Source organism: Citrus clementina, unplaced genomic scaffold, assembly GCF_000493195.1.
Source record: "Citrus clementina cultivar Clemenules unplaced genomic scaffold, Citrus_clementina_v1.0 scaffold_2, whole genome shotgun sequence".
Classification (NCBI taxonomy): domain Eukaryota; kingdom Viridiplantae; phylum Streptophyta; class Magnoliopsida; order Sapindales; family Rutaceae; genus Citrus; species Citrus x clementina.
Window position 1 is genome coordinate 6,111,079 of NW_006262688.1, and position 18,761 is coordinate 6,129,839.

Here is an 18,761-nt window from a genome sequence, read left to right on the forward strand (position 1 = left end):
ATAATGATGCTAAATTCATGATTAGATGAAACATGTTGAGAGATAAAAATTATTTTAAAATTTTTAATAAAATTAACTGAAAAGTAAAAACTAATGAGATGTAATAAGAAGGTCAAATATCACCGCTCAAGATAAGAGCCAGACAAACTGGGGCTTTCGTTGGCCCAGCACTGTCGGCCTCTTATTGCTCTTTTATTTGCCCCCATCCAAAGAAGCTTCACGGTTCTAAGAAAGGTACCCACTTATAGAAAATAAAATAAGTAATATTTTCTTATATCACAGCTATGCTTTGTCCCACCTCTGCTGAATTAATTAAGAGTAAATTTCAAAAGATGTTGTATTACCATGTGTCAATTTGTTCACCGAACTAACATGAGCAATGTTGGTCACTAAAAATAACAAAACAGACAGAAACCCTTTTCTTTTTGTTAAGATTATAAAAAAATTCTAATTAGTAGGCTAATAATATTTAATATTAACCGATAAGAAATATATTTTATCACTAAGTGAAAATTATTTTAGATTTATTAACTTTTATTTTTTGAATATATCAGTTCGAGCTCTAGTATTCTCCATCTAATTAAATTAAGTACAGGCAAAATTTCTCTCCCACTAATATGCATAGAGTAGATATAAGGGTAAAAATTCAAAGTTGTGCTGTGATAAACTTATCAAAGATAATCTTAATAATTTTTTTTTATTACAAATACAAGTAGAATCTTATTTGTAATTGTAATATATATGTATATCGATAAATTATTTATCATCAGTTAAATATGGATGACATCATGAATGACATGGCAAACACTTCCTACGGAATTGGGGTCCAATAAGAAAGTGATTCATCTATTGAGTCTATCGCTAGCCGTGCCCCACTAGGGCACGAGCCAATCTACCCTTTCACCAAAACGTTAAAAACATTTTTAGATCATCTTCATATCATCATCATCAAGCTCATCAATTCAATCAATCCCTTATCATTTTCCCTTTCTTTTTTTTTCTTTTTTTTTGGGCACACCTTCCCTTTTCGAAGCATTTACATGAAAGTAGGAGTTTACAATCAAAACGAAACGTGCTACTATACATAGAATTATCTCATCTTTGTGGCTAAAAAGAGAGTTAGTGATCATACTTGAAGGATGAGAAATTAACAATGACACAATCCCATTTTAACTTATGTTTTTTTTCATAAAGTAAGGTGATAATTGTTCAATCTCTTCTCCATTTACTTTATGGTCCATTCACTTTATGCGAACTTCATAGTTCTTATAATGTATTATTATGAGAGATTTTATAAGTTGAATCAACTAATATCCATATTAAAAAATGAAATGTAACATTCATGTACTATCTTAATATGAGAAATATACTTTAAGAAAAATAATATTAAGAAAATTTTAGAAATTTTAAGATACATAGTGAAAGAGTTAAGAAAACATTTTCAAGCAAATGTTAGAGCAGTCTAAAACCAAAAAGAGCATGTACAATAATAGGAAGTCAATAGGCCTAATCTAAAGGTGAGATCTTTAATAATCACATAACACTTCACATCCAACTAAGCACTTGATTGATCTAGATGCACCAATGCGCTTTAGCATTTACTTTCATTTAAGGCAAAAAGAAAAATGACGTGGGGCAAATTTGGCACTCAATTTAAGATCCAATTTTGGTAACAAATTCCATCTTGTGGGGTTTTGTGGAATTATCTCTTTCAAAAGGATAATAGTTTCAACTATGTGATGCACAGATGGTAGGCCCCCACGTGTCCCCATGCCCTTTAATGGGATAGCAACCCTTGATAGCAAAGTGCACGGTAGAGCTTAGCCCCCAGCACATATCTCGTCTCTCTCGGCAACATAAATTATCTGAACATGATTGAAAATTATGCTAAAAGTACTTATTTAAAACAGCAATTAAACTATACAAAAACTAGCTACATAAATTAGCTTCTAGCAGCATATTTTTTCTCTCTTTTCTGTTCTTTTTTAATTTTTCTCCACACCCCACAGCATAGTATATAATAGAAATAAATAGCTAGCTCACTAAATACTAATCACTACCATCTTCATATTTTTTAGTGCAAAAAAGAACCCACAACCAAGCTTTATATCTTCCTTTTCCCAGCTCTTTTTCGCTTCTGTACATAATCCCAGGCCTTTTCTTCTATTGCTGCTCTTGCTTTGCGCATGTACACTTTGCACGATTATCCGAGAGTGCCTTTTTTTTTATTTAAAAGAAAAAAGATGTAATCAGCATAGTGTTTAATTTTGGGTTAAGATAGCAAGATTGCTTGGCTTGTAATGTACCTTCACTTGGCATTGAAGTTCTTTAACGTAATCAACGGCCAAATCTAGCATGTCTGCTGTGTTTGTTTGCTGCAAATTGTGGGGAAAAAAGAAAATGGATAAAAAAAAGTCACATTAGTTAAGAGTCTCCATGGACAAAATTAGAAACACAAATTAATGCAAAGAGAAGGAAATTATCGTACTTTGTCCATGTTGGGTACAAGTTCTTGTAGCTTCCTCATGCGCTCGCTAATTTTGGTTCTTCTCACCTGAAATTAAAATCAAAACCATATAGTAAACATAATGTATGATCAAGACTGCAGCAAGTGAAATGTAAACATCAACATAAGATTTATATATATTACCCGTTCGGCAATGCTTCTGGGATGGGTCGCACAGCCCCTTTTGGCTCGGATTTTGCACGGCACTGAATCTTGATAGTGAAGCAGCTTTTCAATTGTAGCTATATCTTTCGGCAAACTCAAGTGATGAGCCAAGAGAGGAGGAGGCCGGGTTCCGAGATCAATACTCTGTTGATGAAACAAGTAGCACTAAATCATTACTATACCGTTGGATCAATATTTGATGTAACAATTAGAATAACTTAAAAGGTGCTTGATACCTGAGTTTCAGTTGCACTCAACCCAGAAAGAGTCCTATCATCTTCTCTAAGTCTATTAACCTCACTGACAATATTTTCCGGCATCATTGAAGAATCATCCCAAGAATCCATAGGAAAGCCTGTTGAATAATTGCCGTTATGGCCTTCTTTGAACCCGGCATTGCTGGTTTTATTATCAACCTCCACAATAGGACTCATCGGCTTTGCACCAGTAGGTGGCTTCCCTGAAGAAGCATATGATGTTGATTCTCTTTTGATTGTGTTATTTCCACCACCATAATCTCCCATGCCTTTCATCATCACATAGCCTATCCCCCACGAGAGAAAAATAAGTAAATAAATTAAAAATCCCAAATCATCAAACAAGAAACTAGTTGATCTATTTCAATAGTTTATTTATTTTATTTAATTTTTTATGTCCTAGTTGCTTATTAAAAATTTCATTGGAAATTCAAAAAACTACAAAATTAAATCTACAAATTACATTAATTGGTTTGTAGAGATGATGAGGAAAAAGAGTGAAACATTTATTATCTAAAAACATAGCCTTAAAAAGAAACTTTCCAAAATTTTCTATTTCTTTATATAAATTGTTTCCAAGAAACCAAACAAACTCAACGGAGTGTGTTGTGAAAAAAAAAAAACAAAAAAACACATACCATTTTCAATAGTGATGTTACTGAAAAGTCCAGCAGGTGAGCTGCTATGGCGAATAAGATTTGAATTATTACCACCAGGACCTGCACCAGCACCACTCATCTTCATCGGCTGAGTTGAAAATCGATCCATGCCAACATTTTGACTCTGAAAATTCTGTTGCTGCAACTGAGGCTGAGGAGGCTGAGTTTGGTAATAGCTCTGCTGCTGCTGCTGTTGTTGTTGCTGTTGCTGTTGCTGTTGCTGCAATTGCATAAGCTGTTGCTGTTGCTGTTGTTGATCAGATTGAATTATCTTTTGTTCAGGGATGATGCTGTTGCTCGTGTTTTCAGTGTCGTCAGTGTTGCCAGCAGAATTTGACAAGAATCTTGCAAAGATTCGCTCTGTCTCGGGACTCGAAGGCCTCATGAGGAAATCTTCAAAGGCATCTTTGTCAAGAAAGCTTGAGAAATACGAACTCGGAGCTGATTGGTAACGTGTCAAGCCTGAGTTTAGCTGCTTCTGATGGTGCTGAATTTGATGATCGTGAAGAAAATGATGGCGATGTTGTTGAAGATCTGACTCCATTTTCACCTTGCTTCTTCTTGTTATTAATAATAATAATAATAATAATAATAATAATAATAATGCTCAAAAAAGTTGATTTTTTTTTAAACCCTTTCCGTTTTTCTTTGGTTGTTTCAATATCAGATCAAACTTGAAGCTTCTTCTTCATTGGGATCTAATTTCTGAAAAATTGGAACAACTTTTGGTCAGAAAACAAGCTTTAAAAAACAGAGGAAACAGAAAAACAGAGGAAACGGAGAGCATAAAAGTCAAATTTTTTATCAGAGGAAGGGGATGGACATCAAATCTGAAAGCAACCCAGTTTCATATTCTTGAATCTGAATCACTCAAAGAAAAATGATAACCAAAAACAAGCAATGAACAGTGACCACTAAAAAAGGGGTGGATATGTTATATCACAAAACAGAGGAAACAAAAATAATAAAAAAAAAAAACACAAAAACACCCTCACAACAACAACGATAAACTCACTTAGTAAATCACTTTCTCTCTGCTACTGCTGAATTGATTGAGCAAAAAGCTGAAAGTGTTTTTGTTGTTGGCAGTGAGAAAGTGAAATCTTCAGGGAGCGAAAAAAAAAGAAAGAAAAGGAAAATGAAGTCAAAATATAGTTTTTTTAATATAATTTTATTTTTATGATGATGATGATTGATGAGTTTCAGGAGGTGGGAAATAACAAGGACCAGAAATATAAATATAGTGGGGGTTTTTTTTTTTTTTTTTGGTTTATTTATCTAATTTTCTTTTGGACATAAATACCCTTCGTGTTTTCTTTATTTATGACATATAAGTGGCATAATGAAAGAGCCTAAATGGCTAGCAATGTGTACACGTCACTGTACATACGTACAGGAGTGAAATTACGTCTGAAATGGAAGAAAAAGGACAATTTCTAGTTCTTTCTTTAGAACTGAGCTAAAGCTAACGATTTGATTATTGGAGCCCTCCATGCGTACAAATGACGATGTTGTCCTTGTTAAAAACTAATAATTGTTTTGAGAAAGATTTGTTTGATCTTTTTTTTCCTCCAAGAAAATCACGTTTTCTTGATCGAACATTAGGGCCATAGGAAATCATGGTCCCAATTTTAAAAGTTTATATTTTATTATCAAAGTTTTGACGTAATAAAATAAAAATAACATGAAAATAAAATAATTTACCTCAAATGTATATCCACCTGATTTTGGTGCTCAAGTGTTCGTATTTTAAAAAGTAGTTCAGATGGAGTTAAAATATATATAAAAAAAAATAAAGAATACAATATATTGTTTATTTGTCTTTCAATAACATTTTAAAATTTATGTTTTTATTTTTTAATTCTATCCACATGAGTGCGACACCTGCACTAATTCACGGCTCATCGTCTCATATTATTGAAAGAAAGATTTTTGGCTTGAATTTTTTTTTTTTACTTTTATTTAATAGTATGAGTTATATTTATTTCCCTTCACTTTCTTTCAAACCAAGGAAAATTAGTCTCCCACAGCATAATAATAGCAGAAACTTACACGTACCACCGCCTTTGAATTTTAGAACCATTTAGCCATAATTGAAGGTTTAAATCGTCTTTTTCACAAGCAACAAAATTGGTTGGAGAAATGCACCAGTGCGGCCTTTCAACGTGCAAAGCGATAAATATTTTAATAAAATCCTCCATCAGTTCGGGAAAAATAGGACAAAAATCAATAATTTTCTAATGCGGCTACCAATTCATTAATTATTTTCACATTTAAATAATATAAGTGCTAGGTTTGATGAGAATTAAATTATTAATTCCTTTTACCACGTAGCCGCACACCATTGGTGCCACGTGTGGATACAGAAAACAAAATACAAACTTTCAATTATTATTAATTTTTTAATTTTAGGTTGATAAATGTGTCAAACTTCGGCGCTGCAAGGACATTACTGGCCCTGTTAAATTATTATGTTTGTGAGTAATCAAGGATAAATTTGTCTTAAATGTATTTTTTTATAATAAATTTGTCAGTAATATATACTGCCAAAGTCACATGAATATATAATATGCATAGATAAAAACTCTGTATTTTTTCCACTACCATTGTTTTTGTGCAAATTTATAATTTAATCATGCCATGATTCATGAATTTCAATAAAGAAATATTAGTTGTAAGATCTAATACTTGATTGGTTGCGACAGTTTCTATGCTTTATTTTTTATTCTTTTTTTGTGATATTATTTGAATTACGTATTCTTAATAAGCATCTTACGCAAAGTCATCAAAGTCTGTGGGTGATTAATATTTTTATTATTTTTGACACGGTAAATATTTGTTTGGTCTTTACCTTTTGATTTAATTATTTATTTAACCTGCATATGTTAAAAAAAAATGCATCAAAACGTTGTTGCAGTTAAACATATTTTTACTGCATTTGATTGAATCACTGGTGAACCAAGATGTAATGGACTAATAGGACATGTGTTTTTGATAAATAAGATATGATTTGATCGATTAATAATTAACCATCATATTTTTGATTGCCTTTCAAAAGAAAAAGAAAAAAAATCATCATTGATGTTTCCTTTAACAAATATTGGAAACGTGGTGTTTGTTTTTTTTTTTAAATTTGAATAAATCTGAATTAGTCTGAATTATGGATAGAGTTGAATATCTGAATCTGAATGACATGTTTGTTTTTTTTGTTTGAATAGTTAAAAATAAATATTAAGTCATTTACTTTTTTTAACTTAAAAAATCTGAAAACTAATATATTTTACATTTATGCCCTTATAAATTATAATGTTAAACAAATAATAAACATCTCAAAGAATATAAATAAAGTAATAAATTATCATAATATAAATCATATTCAATTGAGTATAACTCTTTAATCAATTTTATTATATTTTGTGATGTTTTTATATGAAAAATATTCATAAAAAATCATAAAGATAAATAATGCTATTTTGAACAAAATAAAAAGATAAAAATAATAATAGTCTACCACTATATATTATCACAAATTATATACAGATGGGTAATAATGCTAATTATTAAAATTTATTTAGCTAAGGATGAAGATTAATTAATTAAATAAGGATATTTTAAAAAATATCTTTTAATGATATCATTCAAACTTTTTAGATTAAGTAAAAAGCTAAAAAAAAATTAGCTCAATAACTTAATAACTTAATTGCTGAAAATCTTCATTAAACTGAAAAAACAAACAGATTTGATGATTAAACTGATTAAAATTAAGTTAATTAAGTTATTAAATTAAAAAAAAAACAGCCCTGTACTCAATTAACTTAAAAATCATATGAACTTACCCATAAATAAATGAAATACAAGTAAATTATACTATTCTTAAACCCTAATCTTGATGAATCCAAATAGTTTTTATCACCAATGCTTCTGCTTGTTTTTTTTTTTTCCTTCAAAAATTTTATAATTGTAAAGTATCTTTTTTTAATAACATTCTCTGTCTATTTTATTATTACTATATTTTAGTGAATGGCTGGCATATTTTTAAGTTTAATTTTTTTTTACATTGGATGCTAAAACACGTGTCAAGTCACCGTAAATTTGATGAAAGCTAACTGATCAAATCACTATTATATCTACCATTTCTTTTTTCCTCTTTTTCACCCCCTCCAAATCAAACAACAATATCTGCTTTGTAACCTATTAGAATCTGAAAACGTGGATAGAGATTACATTTAGTCGTCGTTTACTTGTTTAAGATATCATTTCAGGTGATCTAACGCCTAAGTGAGAAAGCACTTTTGAGTGGAAGACAAGCACTATTGAATCGATTGATTTGTAACTTGTTAAAAATATTAGTAGTGGAATATTTAATAGATAATGTTTTCTATTATGTAAAGGGTTTATGCTCATCTTTAACGTGATATTGTGCCAATTTTTATGACAAGTATAAATTTTATCACGACCGCAATTAAAAAAAAATACAATAATGCTACACATTCCAAATTTTTTATCCCAAAAAATTATCTCAAATGATGTGTCATTAATTGAGTGGTTGATAATTCTTTACAAGATCCAAGTGAATTAATTGTATTATCTCACTAACCAATTAATAAATGACACATCATTTGGGATAACTTTTTGGGATAAAAAATTTAGAACGTGTAGCATTACTTAAAAAAATAACGGGGCCTTGATTCATGCCACAAAAGATGTTAGTTTCGCTAAGTTTAAATGCATGTGACACCCCACTTTAATATAAAGTCCTAATCAAAGTTAGGTTACCTTGTCAGAACAAGAATATCAATTTTTTTTTTTACATACTGACATTAATTATTAACTATTTATTGAGATATTACTTGAACTAAAACTACTTTTATAAAGTAATTTATATTTATAATAAGTATCATTTGATCTTATATTTAAAAATTAATTTCTTTATGCATTGAAGAGACTCGAACTCATTTTGGGAGTGAGGCACTAATTAGCTAATGGATGTCTAGATGTTCGCTTGATCTTTGTTAGATAACAAATTTCAATGATATTCAACATTTTAACGTTTTGTACTTGTCATTAGTTAATGCTACATATTAATAATGTTATAAATAGGTTAAATGTCTCATTTTATACTATTATTTTAGTAACCTCAATATTTACACCTTAGAATTTATCGTTTAAAATGGAGTTACCATAATTGTCAGGATAATTAAAGTTAATTAGCGTCACTTTTTAGCTAATGATTGATTATGTTTACGGTGCCTAGTCTTGCCAAATGTCCAAATTAGTGTAAATTTAGAATATTTTTTTCTAGCTCTTTTTTCCTTTTAGTGTACGCGTGGGTACAATGGCCTGAAACAATGAAATCTTTACTTTATTTACTACCAAGATACGAGGATTTTGTAAATAATCTGAATAAGAAGATTTTGTTGGCACCCAAAGCAACGACAATATTCCTTGTAGAGCATGCTTTTAGCATTTCTTAATTATACAACAATTGGGCATGTAACTTCTAAGCACTTGGGTTCAAATGCTGTCACATATAATATAATAGGATTAAATACTTTTTTTTTAAGTAAAAATAAAAATAGAAATAGAAATGAAAGTTTAGAAAGACCTTCAAAGTGAGATTTTAAGCAATTATTATTTTATATAGTGTTAAAGACGGTTTTGTTCTTTTTAAGATTCACGACTGAATTTTAAAGTTAGAATTCAAAGTTTTTAAGTCTAATTTATGAAAGAATAAATTTATCGTTCATTTATAGTAACATATATATGGTGCTCAGTTTGATCAAGATTGATAGACCCTAATAGCAATAATTTTCTAATAAACTTGCTCATTTCTTTTTTTTTTTTTGAAAAAAATAATAATTGAAACTACTCATTTAAAATTCAAAATACTTTTACATAAAAATACAATAATTAAAAAGGAAAAAAATATATATATATATATACTACCTCTCGTTGGTGCATTCGCAACAAGGCATTTGAAATTGTGAATTGCTTGCACGTAATTAAAAAGAAATGAAATTTCTTATTTTCACGAACATTTTTAATTATTTATACCCAAAAAGGGGGGGAAAATAAAGAATATTGGTCTACAAGGACATGTTGGTAATTGCAGGAACATTTTATTAAATTCGGATAATCAGATATCGGATCCTGTCGGCCTGGGACCCCACGTGAAAAATTGTCAACACCCAACATTTATAACCCGAACCGGATATGACGGGTCAAGCATTTTATAATTATGACTTAAACCGAACTTGATTAAATTTTAAACAAACCTTATTTGAAAGTTTGACAAAATTATAATACTTGTTTACACTGTGATTTGTGTGACAACGTAGTGATAATCACATCTGCTTATAAAGAAGAGAATTTTTAGCTGTCATTAAACAGAATTAATAAGTTAATGCTTGCACGTTATTAATAACTTAATAGTCAATAATATCTCTTAGCTCTTGTTGTCAAATTGAAATTAATTAATTTTGTTTTAAAAAGATTATCTTGATGCAATATCTTATATGTATCTGAATTTTTAATCTAAAATATTCGATCTTTGATTAGACGATCAATTTTATTGTAAAATTTCAAGATTTTTAGCTTTTATGAAATTATAGTTTTGTGTATTGAGTTAGATTTTAATCAATATTATTATGTATTAAGCGGTTAGGTTACCAAAATGAATTGCTAGTCTATCAATTATTTTGATATGTTGTTTTATTATCAAAAAAACTTTTTGATTTTTTATCCACCGATAATGTTGACTTATTTAATCAATGAAAATAAATGTTATTACAAACAGTCCGCGGTATGATTGACTACGATGTTCATGTGATTCATAGTGTTTATTATTATTGATGCAACACACATCATCCCATATCCGTGACGTTCATATTATTATTATTATTATTATTATTATTTTACTTTATTCTCAATTAATATCAAATAAATGTACTTTTCAATGTTAATCAAAATCTTTTACTTTTTGTGGGTGTCACTATTTTGCACTGTGAGCACAATTTATCACGTTACGACTCTAATTAAGGAAATAGTTTTGACCTAGCTCGAATTTATTACGTGCACATTAAAACTTATCAAAACATATCTTAAAACAAATATTTTTGATACGCCATCCCATCATCCTCTCTATTCTTCAACAAAACTAAAACAGTGTTAACGAGTTGTTTCTTATAGTAAACTTTTTTTTTTTATAATTGATCTTTGTATTTGTGTTTGGTTTAATGAAACTCTACTTACCAAAAATAAATAAAAAATCAAATATAAAAGGATACCTAACTACTGCCTACCAGCTACCATACAATGATACAATAAATTTTCCTTCTTCTTCTTCCTCTCTCTCTCTCTCTCTGTTTGTGTGTCTCATCACTTTTGTTTGGGTGCTATTATCACGTGCAAGTATGCAACAAGCAAAGCAATCATAATAAGACATGTTTTAGGATTCAGCAAAAGGACAATTACACATAGTACAATAATTTCATAAATATATATAAGTACATGATAAAAATTATTTATTGGTTTTGGCCTTTGGGTTCAATAATGAGATGTCACATGAGAGTGGAAGATTGTAGCAAAGCAAACAAGTAATAAAAAAACAGCAAATCCATAATTTGACATCAATGATATGAATAGAAAAAAGCCTTCCAATAAAGCTGGGTGGGGGTAACATGGATAGCAAAACAAGAGTACATTTATATGCAACACCTTTTTAATTAGTTCCTCATATAATTGAAGACAGAGATAAGATTCTTAACCAAAACTGTGAAAGACAACAAAACCAAAATATTTTCCACTTTTGGAATCAAATCTTAAACTCAAATTTTCACAGCATGGAAGTGTCCTTTTTCTTCTTGGTAGAGACTCAGGCTGCTAATGAGATTGGTTTCTTCTTCCCCACCACCACCAGCACCACCCATCTTGTATTGTTGCCCATGTGAAAGTATTGAAGAATTTCCACTATGCATTTAGCTTTATTTAGGTGCAGTTTGGTTTAACATCATTGATTATTGATTCCAAAAGATAATTTGTTTTGTGAAGAGGTGACAAATAGGATCTATTTAGTTTGCGGTTCAAAAACAAATTAAGGAAATCTAGATAAAACAAAACAGAGCTCCTATATCCCAACAATAATTTGGGCTTATGGTCTCTTCATTTGGGCTTAAACTATATTGCATTTGATGAAGTAAAAGAGAGCCAGCCCACCTAAATTTGTTGGCTTGATTGTGAAGCCCCTAACATCTTCATTGCAATTCGTTTTCTGAATTTGGGTGCATTTCAAAATAAGAGAGGGTGAATCTTTAGACCATTTTTGGTATGTCCAGCATTCTTCTCTCTCTCTCTTTGAATTGTCAAAACTGGAATTGCTTAATTTTCAATTAATTCACTTCAACTAAATAAACATGCTATCAATTTGATTATTCAAATTGTGTAAATGCCCTAAATTAGATTAATAAATTGGAAGTGGATTAGAGAATTTCCACGACATTTTAAAACAGTTGTATAATAAACGAATTTATCCTTTTTTAAAAAATAAAATTAATCTTTTCTAATGTCTATTAGAAACTAAAACCCCTTCAAATCCATATGAAAAAAGAAGTCTATTACTTTGAGTTGTTGAGAGATTCACACATCTTTATTCTTACCCACGCATGCTTACATATAGAGATGGCAATTTTTCTTGTTGGGATGGGATTCTGTAGGATCCTGACCCATTTGGAACGAGTTTAGAACATATTTTTGTCTCAAAAAAATAAATGGATGAGAATGAGACATTTTTTCATCTCATTTGCATTTACGAGACATGATTAGGATTGACAAATCCTATCTCCTCCCGTCTCATTGCCAACCCTAGCTGTTGGTTTAGTTTATTATTATATTATTGAATTATTAGATATTTTAACATGACTGAAGTTGATTAATGTCCAAATTTATAGTTTTTGAAGTATAAGTCTTAATATTAATGTGCAATAAAAGCAAAGAGACAAATAAAAAATCTAACATAAAATTATATTCGAACATACATATAGTCAAAATAAAACTAATATTTAATTATTTTACTTTATATTTATTCAAGATTCTTGCTATATTAAAAATGATGATTCTTAAAAGAAAAAAATCAAAATTTATTTATTTATATTTGAGATTATTCAGAACTAATATTTAATTATTTTACTTTATATTTATTCAAGATTCTTGCTATATTAAAAATGATGATTCTTAAAAGAAAAAAAATCAAAATTTATTTATTTATATTTGAGATTATTCAGAATAATGGCTTGTGATGAGATATTTAACGGGATAAAATTAAGAAAAATTTGTGTCTCCAAAAAAATAAAAGGATGGACCGAAATATTTTTTTATCCCATTTGCATAAAGAAAACAGAACTAAAATTGATAAATACCGTCTCATCCCGTCCCATTACCAACCCAATGTATATAGCACGTCAATAGGCTAAAACCTTACTTTGATTTTGCCCATCCTATTACATCTTTTAATTGAAGAATTTTAGGAAAATTTATTCTGTTTGTATTTTATATTTATGTTTTTCAGCTTTGCTATATTTTATTTAAGGAACACCAATTCAATTAAAATATACCACCCCCAAAAGAAACAAAATAATTATTAAACTGCCAAATGCCCAAATTTCATATTTTTTTCATTGGCAGAGCTTAAACTTTGCCTACTTGCATTTTCACTCTCAATTGTGCTACCGAAACAAGCCTCCACTCTTCCCCTCATATACCCAAAACACCCTCCAGCTGGAAACGTGTCACGACCACAAGACACGTGGCCCTCTCTCAAAGAACAAAGCGAGTCCCCAAAAAACCGATCAAAGCCCCCGTTCTTCTTCTTCACGGACCAAACCCTGACCCGACACCAATCCCGTCTCTGTCTAAAACTCTCTTCAAAGCTTGAAAATTTATGCCTTGAATTCAAAACCCTCAATTGGGTCGTTTTTGTTTTGATGGTTTTCGGCCAATTTACAGGTACATTTTTTTTTTTTTTTGGTTTTAGCTCATTTAATTTTGTTTGGAAACTTTCTACCTTAATTAGTTCACTATATATATATTTTTTTAATTATGCTTATTTGAGATCAATCATGTCAGGCTGTCAATAATCGAATTGTGGTAACATGAGGACAAAGGTTTTAGTCAACGAGTTAATAGTGGCACTGACAATCGTGTCGTTAGTTAATTTTAATATGAAAAGTTTGTAATTTTCACTATTTTTGGGGCAAAACTTGAAGTGGGTAAAGGATAAAAGGAAGTAAGATTTGAGTATAGAATTGAAGTTTCAAAGTGAGGCTAGCGGTATGGAAATCTGAACACTACGTGGTTGAAGTGTTGGATATGGTCAACAGAATCACTATCGAAGTGATGGAACTTAGTAAATGGTCAGGAATTGAAAGTTGAATTGCCTGGTAGATGTTATGAGAGCTGATAACAGGTTAATTCTAAAATCTCCAAAAACAAGGATTGTATTTGTTTTGAGGTATGCTGAATTGAACTGTAGTTTTGAAAAGGAGCAATCGGTGATAATGCTTACTTCATGTTAGTTTACTGCTAGCGGGATGGTTGCTATTTAATATGAATGTGTTATTGTCTTGGAAACGCGAATGATAACATTGTTTGGAGGTCGATGGTTGTTGCTAGAATATAGCCATTGGGATAAAGAAGCATTTTTTTAATCCATTGCTTAAACTTTTATCCCCGAAACCATTTAAAAGATTCTTTGCTGTCCACGTGATCAATATTTCTTTTGTCTAGTATTTTTAGCTAAAAGTTTTCGGTTTTCTGTATAACAATTGATTATTGGGACTATTGTATTGTATTCAATTGATTAACATGTTCAGGTGGTGAATCCTTACCATTAACCGCATTCCCATTTTTGTTAATTTTAAGATATTTGTAGTTTTTGTGGTACAAATGTCTGTTTAAAATCAGAAAATTTGAATTCTTTTTTGTTGATTTTGATTAGTAGTTACAATTATTTCTTTCTTTTAGGTACCTTCATGGGATCCCTTTGTAGAAAGAATAAAATCATCCCCACAGGAGACTCTGAAGAACTATCTATGTGATGTCACATGAAAGGCATAAGACCAATGTGAGCAAAACTTGGAAAAGTGCATTTTGATTAAAACTAGATTCGACTATATCCACTGTAAGGATGGATTCCTATGACATCACTAGCAACACCATTTTGGAGCCTCGTGATGATATGGAATTCGAGTCTCATGAGGCTGCGTATTCATTTTATAAAGAATATGCTAAATCTATGGGATTTGGTACTGCTAAATTGAGCAGTCGCCGGTCTAGGGCATCAAAGGAATTCATTGATGCAAAATTTTCATGCATAAGATATGGGAACAAGCAACAATCTGATGATGCCATAAATCCGCGGCCATCTCCAAAAATTGGATGTAAGGCAAGCATGCATGTGAAGAGAAGGCAAAATGGAAAGTGGTTTATTTACAGCTTTGTAAAGGAGCACAATCACGAGCTTTTACCTGCTCAGGTACATTTCTTTCGTAGTCACCGAAATGTTGATCCACTGAAGAATGATGTTAGGATAAGGAGGAGGAAGAACCTAGCTGCAGTATCTAAACTCTTCAATGCTTATCAAAATGTTGATTGTTTGGAGACTTATATGAGAAATCAGCATGATAAAGGGCGAAGCTTGGTTTTAGACCCTGCAGATTCTCAAGTATTGCTAGAATATTTTATGCAGATGCAAGAAGAAAATCCAAAATTCTTCTATGCATTTGATTTGAATGAAGAGCATCGATTGAGAAATGTGTTTTGGGTGGATGCCAAAGGCATGGAAGATTACACCAACTTCGGTGATGTAGTTTCCTTTGACTCGATGTATTTCACAAGCAAGTGCAAAATTCCATTGGTTCTTTTTGTTGGAGTTAACCATCATATTCAGCCCACATTGCTTGGTTGTGCATTAATTGCAGATGAAACAGTTTATACTTTTGTTTGGTTACTGCAAACATGGTTTTTAGCAATGGGAGAGCGAGCTCCACAAGTGATACTCACTGATCAAAATAGTGCCATTAAAGCAGCTGTTGCAGCAGTTTTTCCAGAGACGCGCCATTGTTTCAGTTTGTGGAATGTATTGGAAATGATTCCTAGGCATCTCGAGTATCTAAGCCCGTGGCACGACAATTTTATGGAAAAATTTTATAAGTGTATATATAGTTCATGGACTGAGGAGCAATTTGAAAAGAGGTGGTGGAAATTAGTTGAAAAGTTTCATCTTAGAGAGGTACAATGGATTCAATTGTTGTACGAAGATCGTAAACATTGGGTTCCTACATTCATTAGAGGCATCTCTTTTGCTGCATTGTCTACGCCTTCACGTTCTGAGAGTTTAAACTCTTTGTTTGACAAATATGTGCGTGGAGAAACATCATTGAGAGAGTTTATAGAGCAATACCGAGTGATTCTTGAAGACAGGTATGAAGAGGAAGCCAAAGCAGATTTTGATGCATGGCATGAAACACCAGAGTTGAAATCTCCATCACCGTTTGAAAAGCAAATGTCGCTAGTGTACACACATGAAATTTTCAAGAAGTTCCAAGTTGAGGTTTTAGGAGCCGCTGCTTGTCATCTTAAAAAGGAAAATGAATTTGAAACGACTACAACATACGAAGTTAAAGACTTTGAAGATAATCAGAATTTTATGGTGGAATGGAATGAGTCAAAATTGGACATATATTGTTCATGTCGTTCATTTGAGTATAAAGGTTATCTCTGTAGACATGCTATCATTGTTCTGCAGATGTCTGGTGTTTTCAGCATCCCATCTAAATACATATTGCAAAGATGGACAAATGCTGCTAAGAGCAGGCATGCCATTAGTGAAAGACTAGATGAGATGCAATCTAAGGTACGTCGGTACAATGATCTATGCCGGCGTGCCATCATATTGGGTGAAGAAGGGTCTATCTCACAAGAGAGTTATAACATGGCACTGTCTGCTATCCAAGAAGCTTTGAAGCAATGTGCAAGTCTGAATATTTCTGTTGAAAGCAATGCCAGGCCTATCACCTCCGATGTTCTCTCTGTATGTGGCACCGAGGAAGAAAATCAATTTGGTAATACATCTAAAGACAAGGTTCCCTATCCTTTACTGGTCAACACCAATGGTAATCCTAGCAGAGCTGATACTGGAAGGGGGAAGGGGAGTAATGTAAGTAACACTGCTAAAAAAGGAAAGGTTAGTAGAGATCTAGATAGTTAATGTTGCAGTTTTTTAGTTATTTTGCTGTTATAATGCTGTTTTGTGGCTCAAGAAAAAAATTCGTTGAAACTTGATTCGACTTCTGCAGCAGGCAACTCAACAACTTACCTGGAATGTCGGGACTCAAGATGGCTGTCACCAAATGGTTTGTCTCACTCTCATCTCTAAGCTACTTTAAATTAGGAGATTAGTTCTTATCCTGGCATAATCTTAGATCTGAAATAGAAGACTATAACCTTAGCGTGGTTGGAACCTTACATCCTATAGCATGGAATTTTACCTGAATTTGTTGCTTCCACTGAAATTATGTGATACAACATCTAATTGGTTGACTATAATGCTTTATGTTTGTATAGAATGCATCCAAGGTTGTCTGCTTATCTACATGAAGACTTTGAGACCATAGATAGAAGTGGGCTGTGCAAATGAACTATGTCTGAGTTCAGCCTCCTGGTGATCATTGTTTTGTGCTTATGTTCATAAAATATGTCACATGCTATTAGGTAGTTGTCAGATTGTTACTTATGCCGATTTGTTGCTGCTGATGCAGTAGTTTGTTTTATTTATAGTTAAAAAGAGGTTATTTAATTATAATAAATTCTGCAATGTTTCACCTAGAACCTATTCTATGGCAGCCGGCTCTTTACCATATGGGTTCATATTTTGTTTCTGGAAAATGATGAGTTTGAAGTTGACTCGTTAGTTCTTGTTGGTTTTTATTTAATACATCCAGTGAGATACACTTTGGTTCTGCATATAGCCATTACTCTTAGTTCTTATATTGCCCTGTTTGCATCTCATGGTAGTTAGAATTATGGTATTATGCTGGAGTTATGCAGTTGAAGCCATGCTGTTAAAGCTTGGGCACTGACTTTGCGGTGGTGGTTGATCTTTGATTTAGGCAGTTTGTTCTTATTGATTAAGTGCATGGTAAACTACCTTTGGTTGTGTCTAGCTGTAACTTAGAATTAACGCTAATGTTCTGGAGAGTTCAAACTCAATTTGGCTTCGGGTTTCAGTCACGGAATTCATTCCTGTTCATTTATCTCATGTTTGTAACTTGTGTTTCACTTTGTTTGCATCAACTTTCTGTTCACATTGTTGATGGCATGCATTTCCTATAACATTTCATTTCCTTGTGGCAGGAGCTGTCTGACATGAGGCCAACACAGCTACATAATTTTGTGCAAACGCCGTTACAAGTGTTACCAACAATGTTTCATAATGTTGCGCCAACACAGTTTCATAACGTGCCTACAACGCATTTGCAGGATAGTCGACTTCCTCGGTAGTGTGAGTTTAGCTGCTTGTCTCTGGATTGACACGAATTGCCACGGACTTGGCCAGACGAGTAATATAGGTTGCAGTTTTACAAATTTTTTAGGTGCTAACTGCTGACAATGGTCCAAAGTAAAGTGCTTGTTGTTAGGTTGAAGAAAAATTCTAGTCTTTTTCTTTATTCCCACCCAAGATTAGCAGTGTGGGAGATGATGTACCAATTAATATATATTGTTGTTAAAGTGAGTACGTACTGTAGGTTGTTAAATTGTGTAGATATAAATTCATGGAAGATTGCCACTTTCACCCTAATGTTTATGATTTTTGCCATGTATGTCCTTACAGTTTTAATGATAGCTTGTCACCCCTTTTGATATAAAAAATCGCTGACAAAAAATTTGTTCTAAACACAAAACAACTGCTTTTTGGTTAGAAAAATGATAAAGAAATTGAAGTTGAGAGAATAAAAAATTTAAGTGGGTGCATTTTTTTACCGTATTAGCTATTAAACGATTAAAATGAGTCTAATTTAATTTAAAATGAAACCAACCTAATATCATAATTTGAACGAAATCTTATATTTGAAATCTCTTTACTTTTAGAAGAAAATCATACCCCTAATATTAAACAATAGA

The 18,761-nt window shown here is 31.6% G+C and overlaps 2 protein-coding genes across 3 annotated transcripts; one reads left to right on the plus strand and one right to left on the minus strand.

The window, feature by feature from the left end:
• Positions 1 to 1,919: 1,919 nt before the first annotated feature.
• On the minus strand, positions 1,920 to 4,772 carry LOC18052868 (transcription factor bHLH122). Its single transcript, XM_006445969.2, has 7 exons — positions 4,603 to 4,772; positions 3,567 to 4,292; positions 2,908 to 3,215; positions 2,651 to 2,815; positions 2,489 to 2,554; positions 2,307 to 2,375; positions 1,920 to 2,217 (listed from the first exon to the last, which is right to left on the minus strand). Exons 2-7 carry the CDS (start codon positions 4,129 to 4,131, stop codon positions 2,164 to 2,166), a joined length of 1,227 nt encoding a protein of 408 aa, XP_006446032.1. The 5' UTR covers positions 4,132 to 4,292; positions 4,603 to 4,772; the 3' UTR covers positions 1,920 to 2,163.
• An 8,472-nt stretch (positions 4,773 to 13,244) lies between these two features.
• On the plus strand, positions 13,245 to 18,430 carry LOC112100769 (protein FAR1-RELATED SEQUENCE 4). Of its 2 annotated transcripts, none has more exons than XM_024190272.1 (4): positions 13,245 to 13,586; positions 14,604 to 16,824; positions 16,937 to 16,993; positions 17,994 to 18,430. In XM_024190272.1, exons 2-4 carry the CDS (start codon positions 14,767 to 14,769, stop codon positions 18,138 to 18,140), a joined length of 2,262 nt encoding a protein of 753 aa, XP_024046040.1. In that variant the 5' UTR covers positions 13,245 to 13,586; positions 14,604 to 14,766; the 3' UTR covers positions 18,141 to 18,430. The 2 variants fall into 2 exon arrangements, with proteins under 2 accessions (XP_024046040.1, XP_024046041.1); XM_024190273.1 differs by having other exon boundaries at positions 16,940 to 16,993.
• The last annotated feature ends 331 nt before the right edge of the window (positions 18,431 to 18,761 follow it).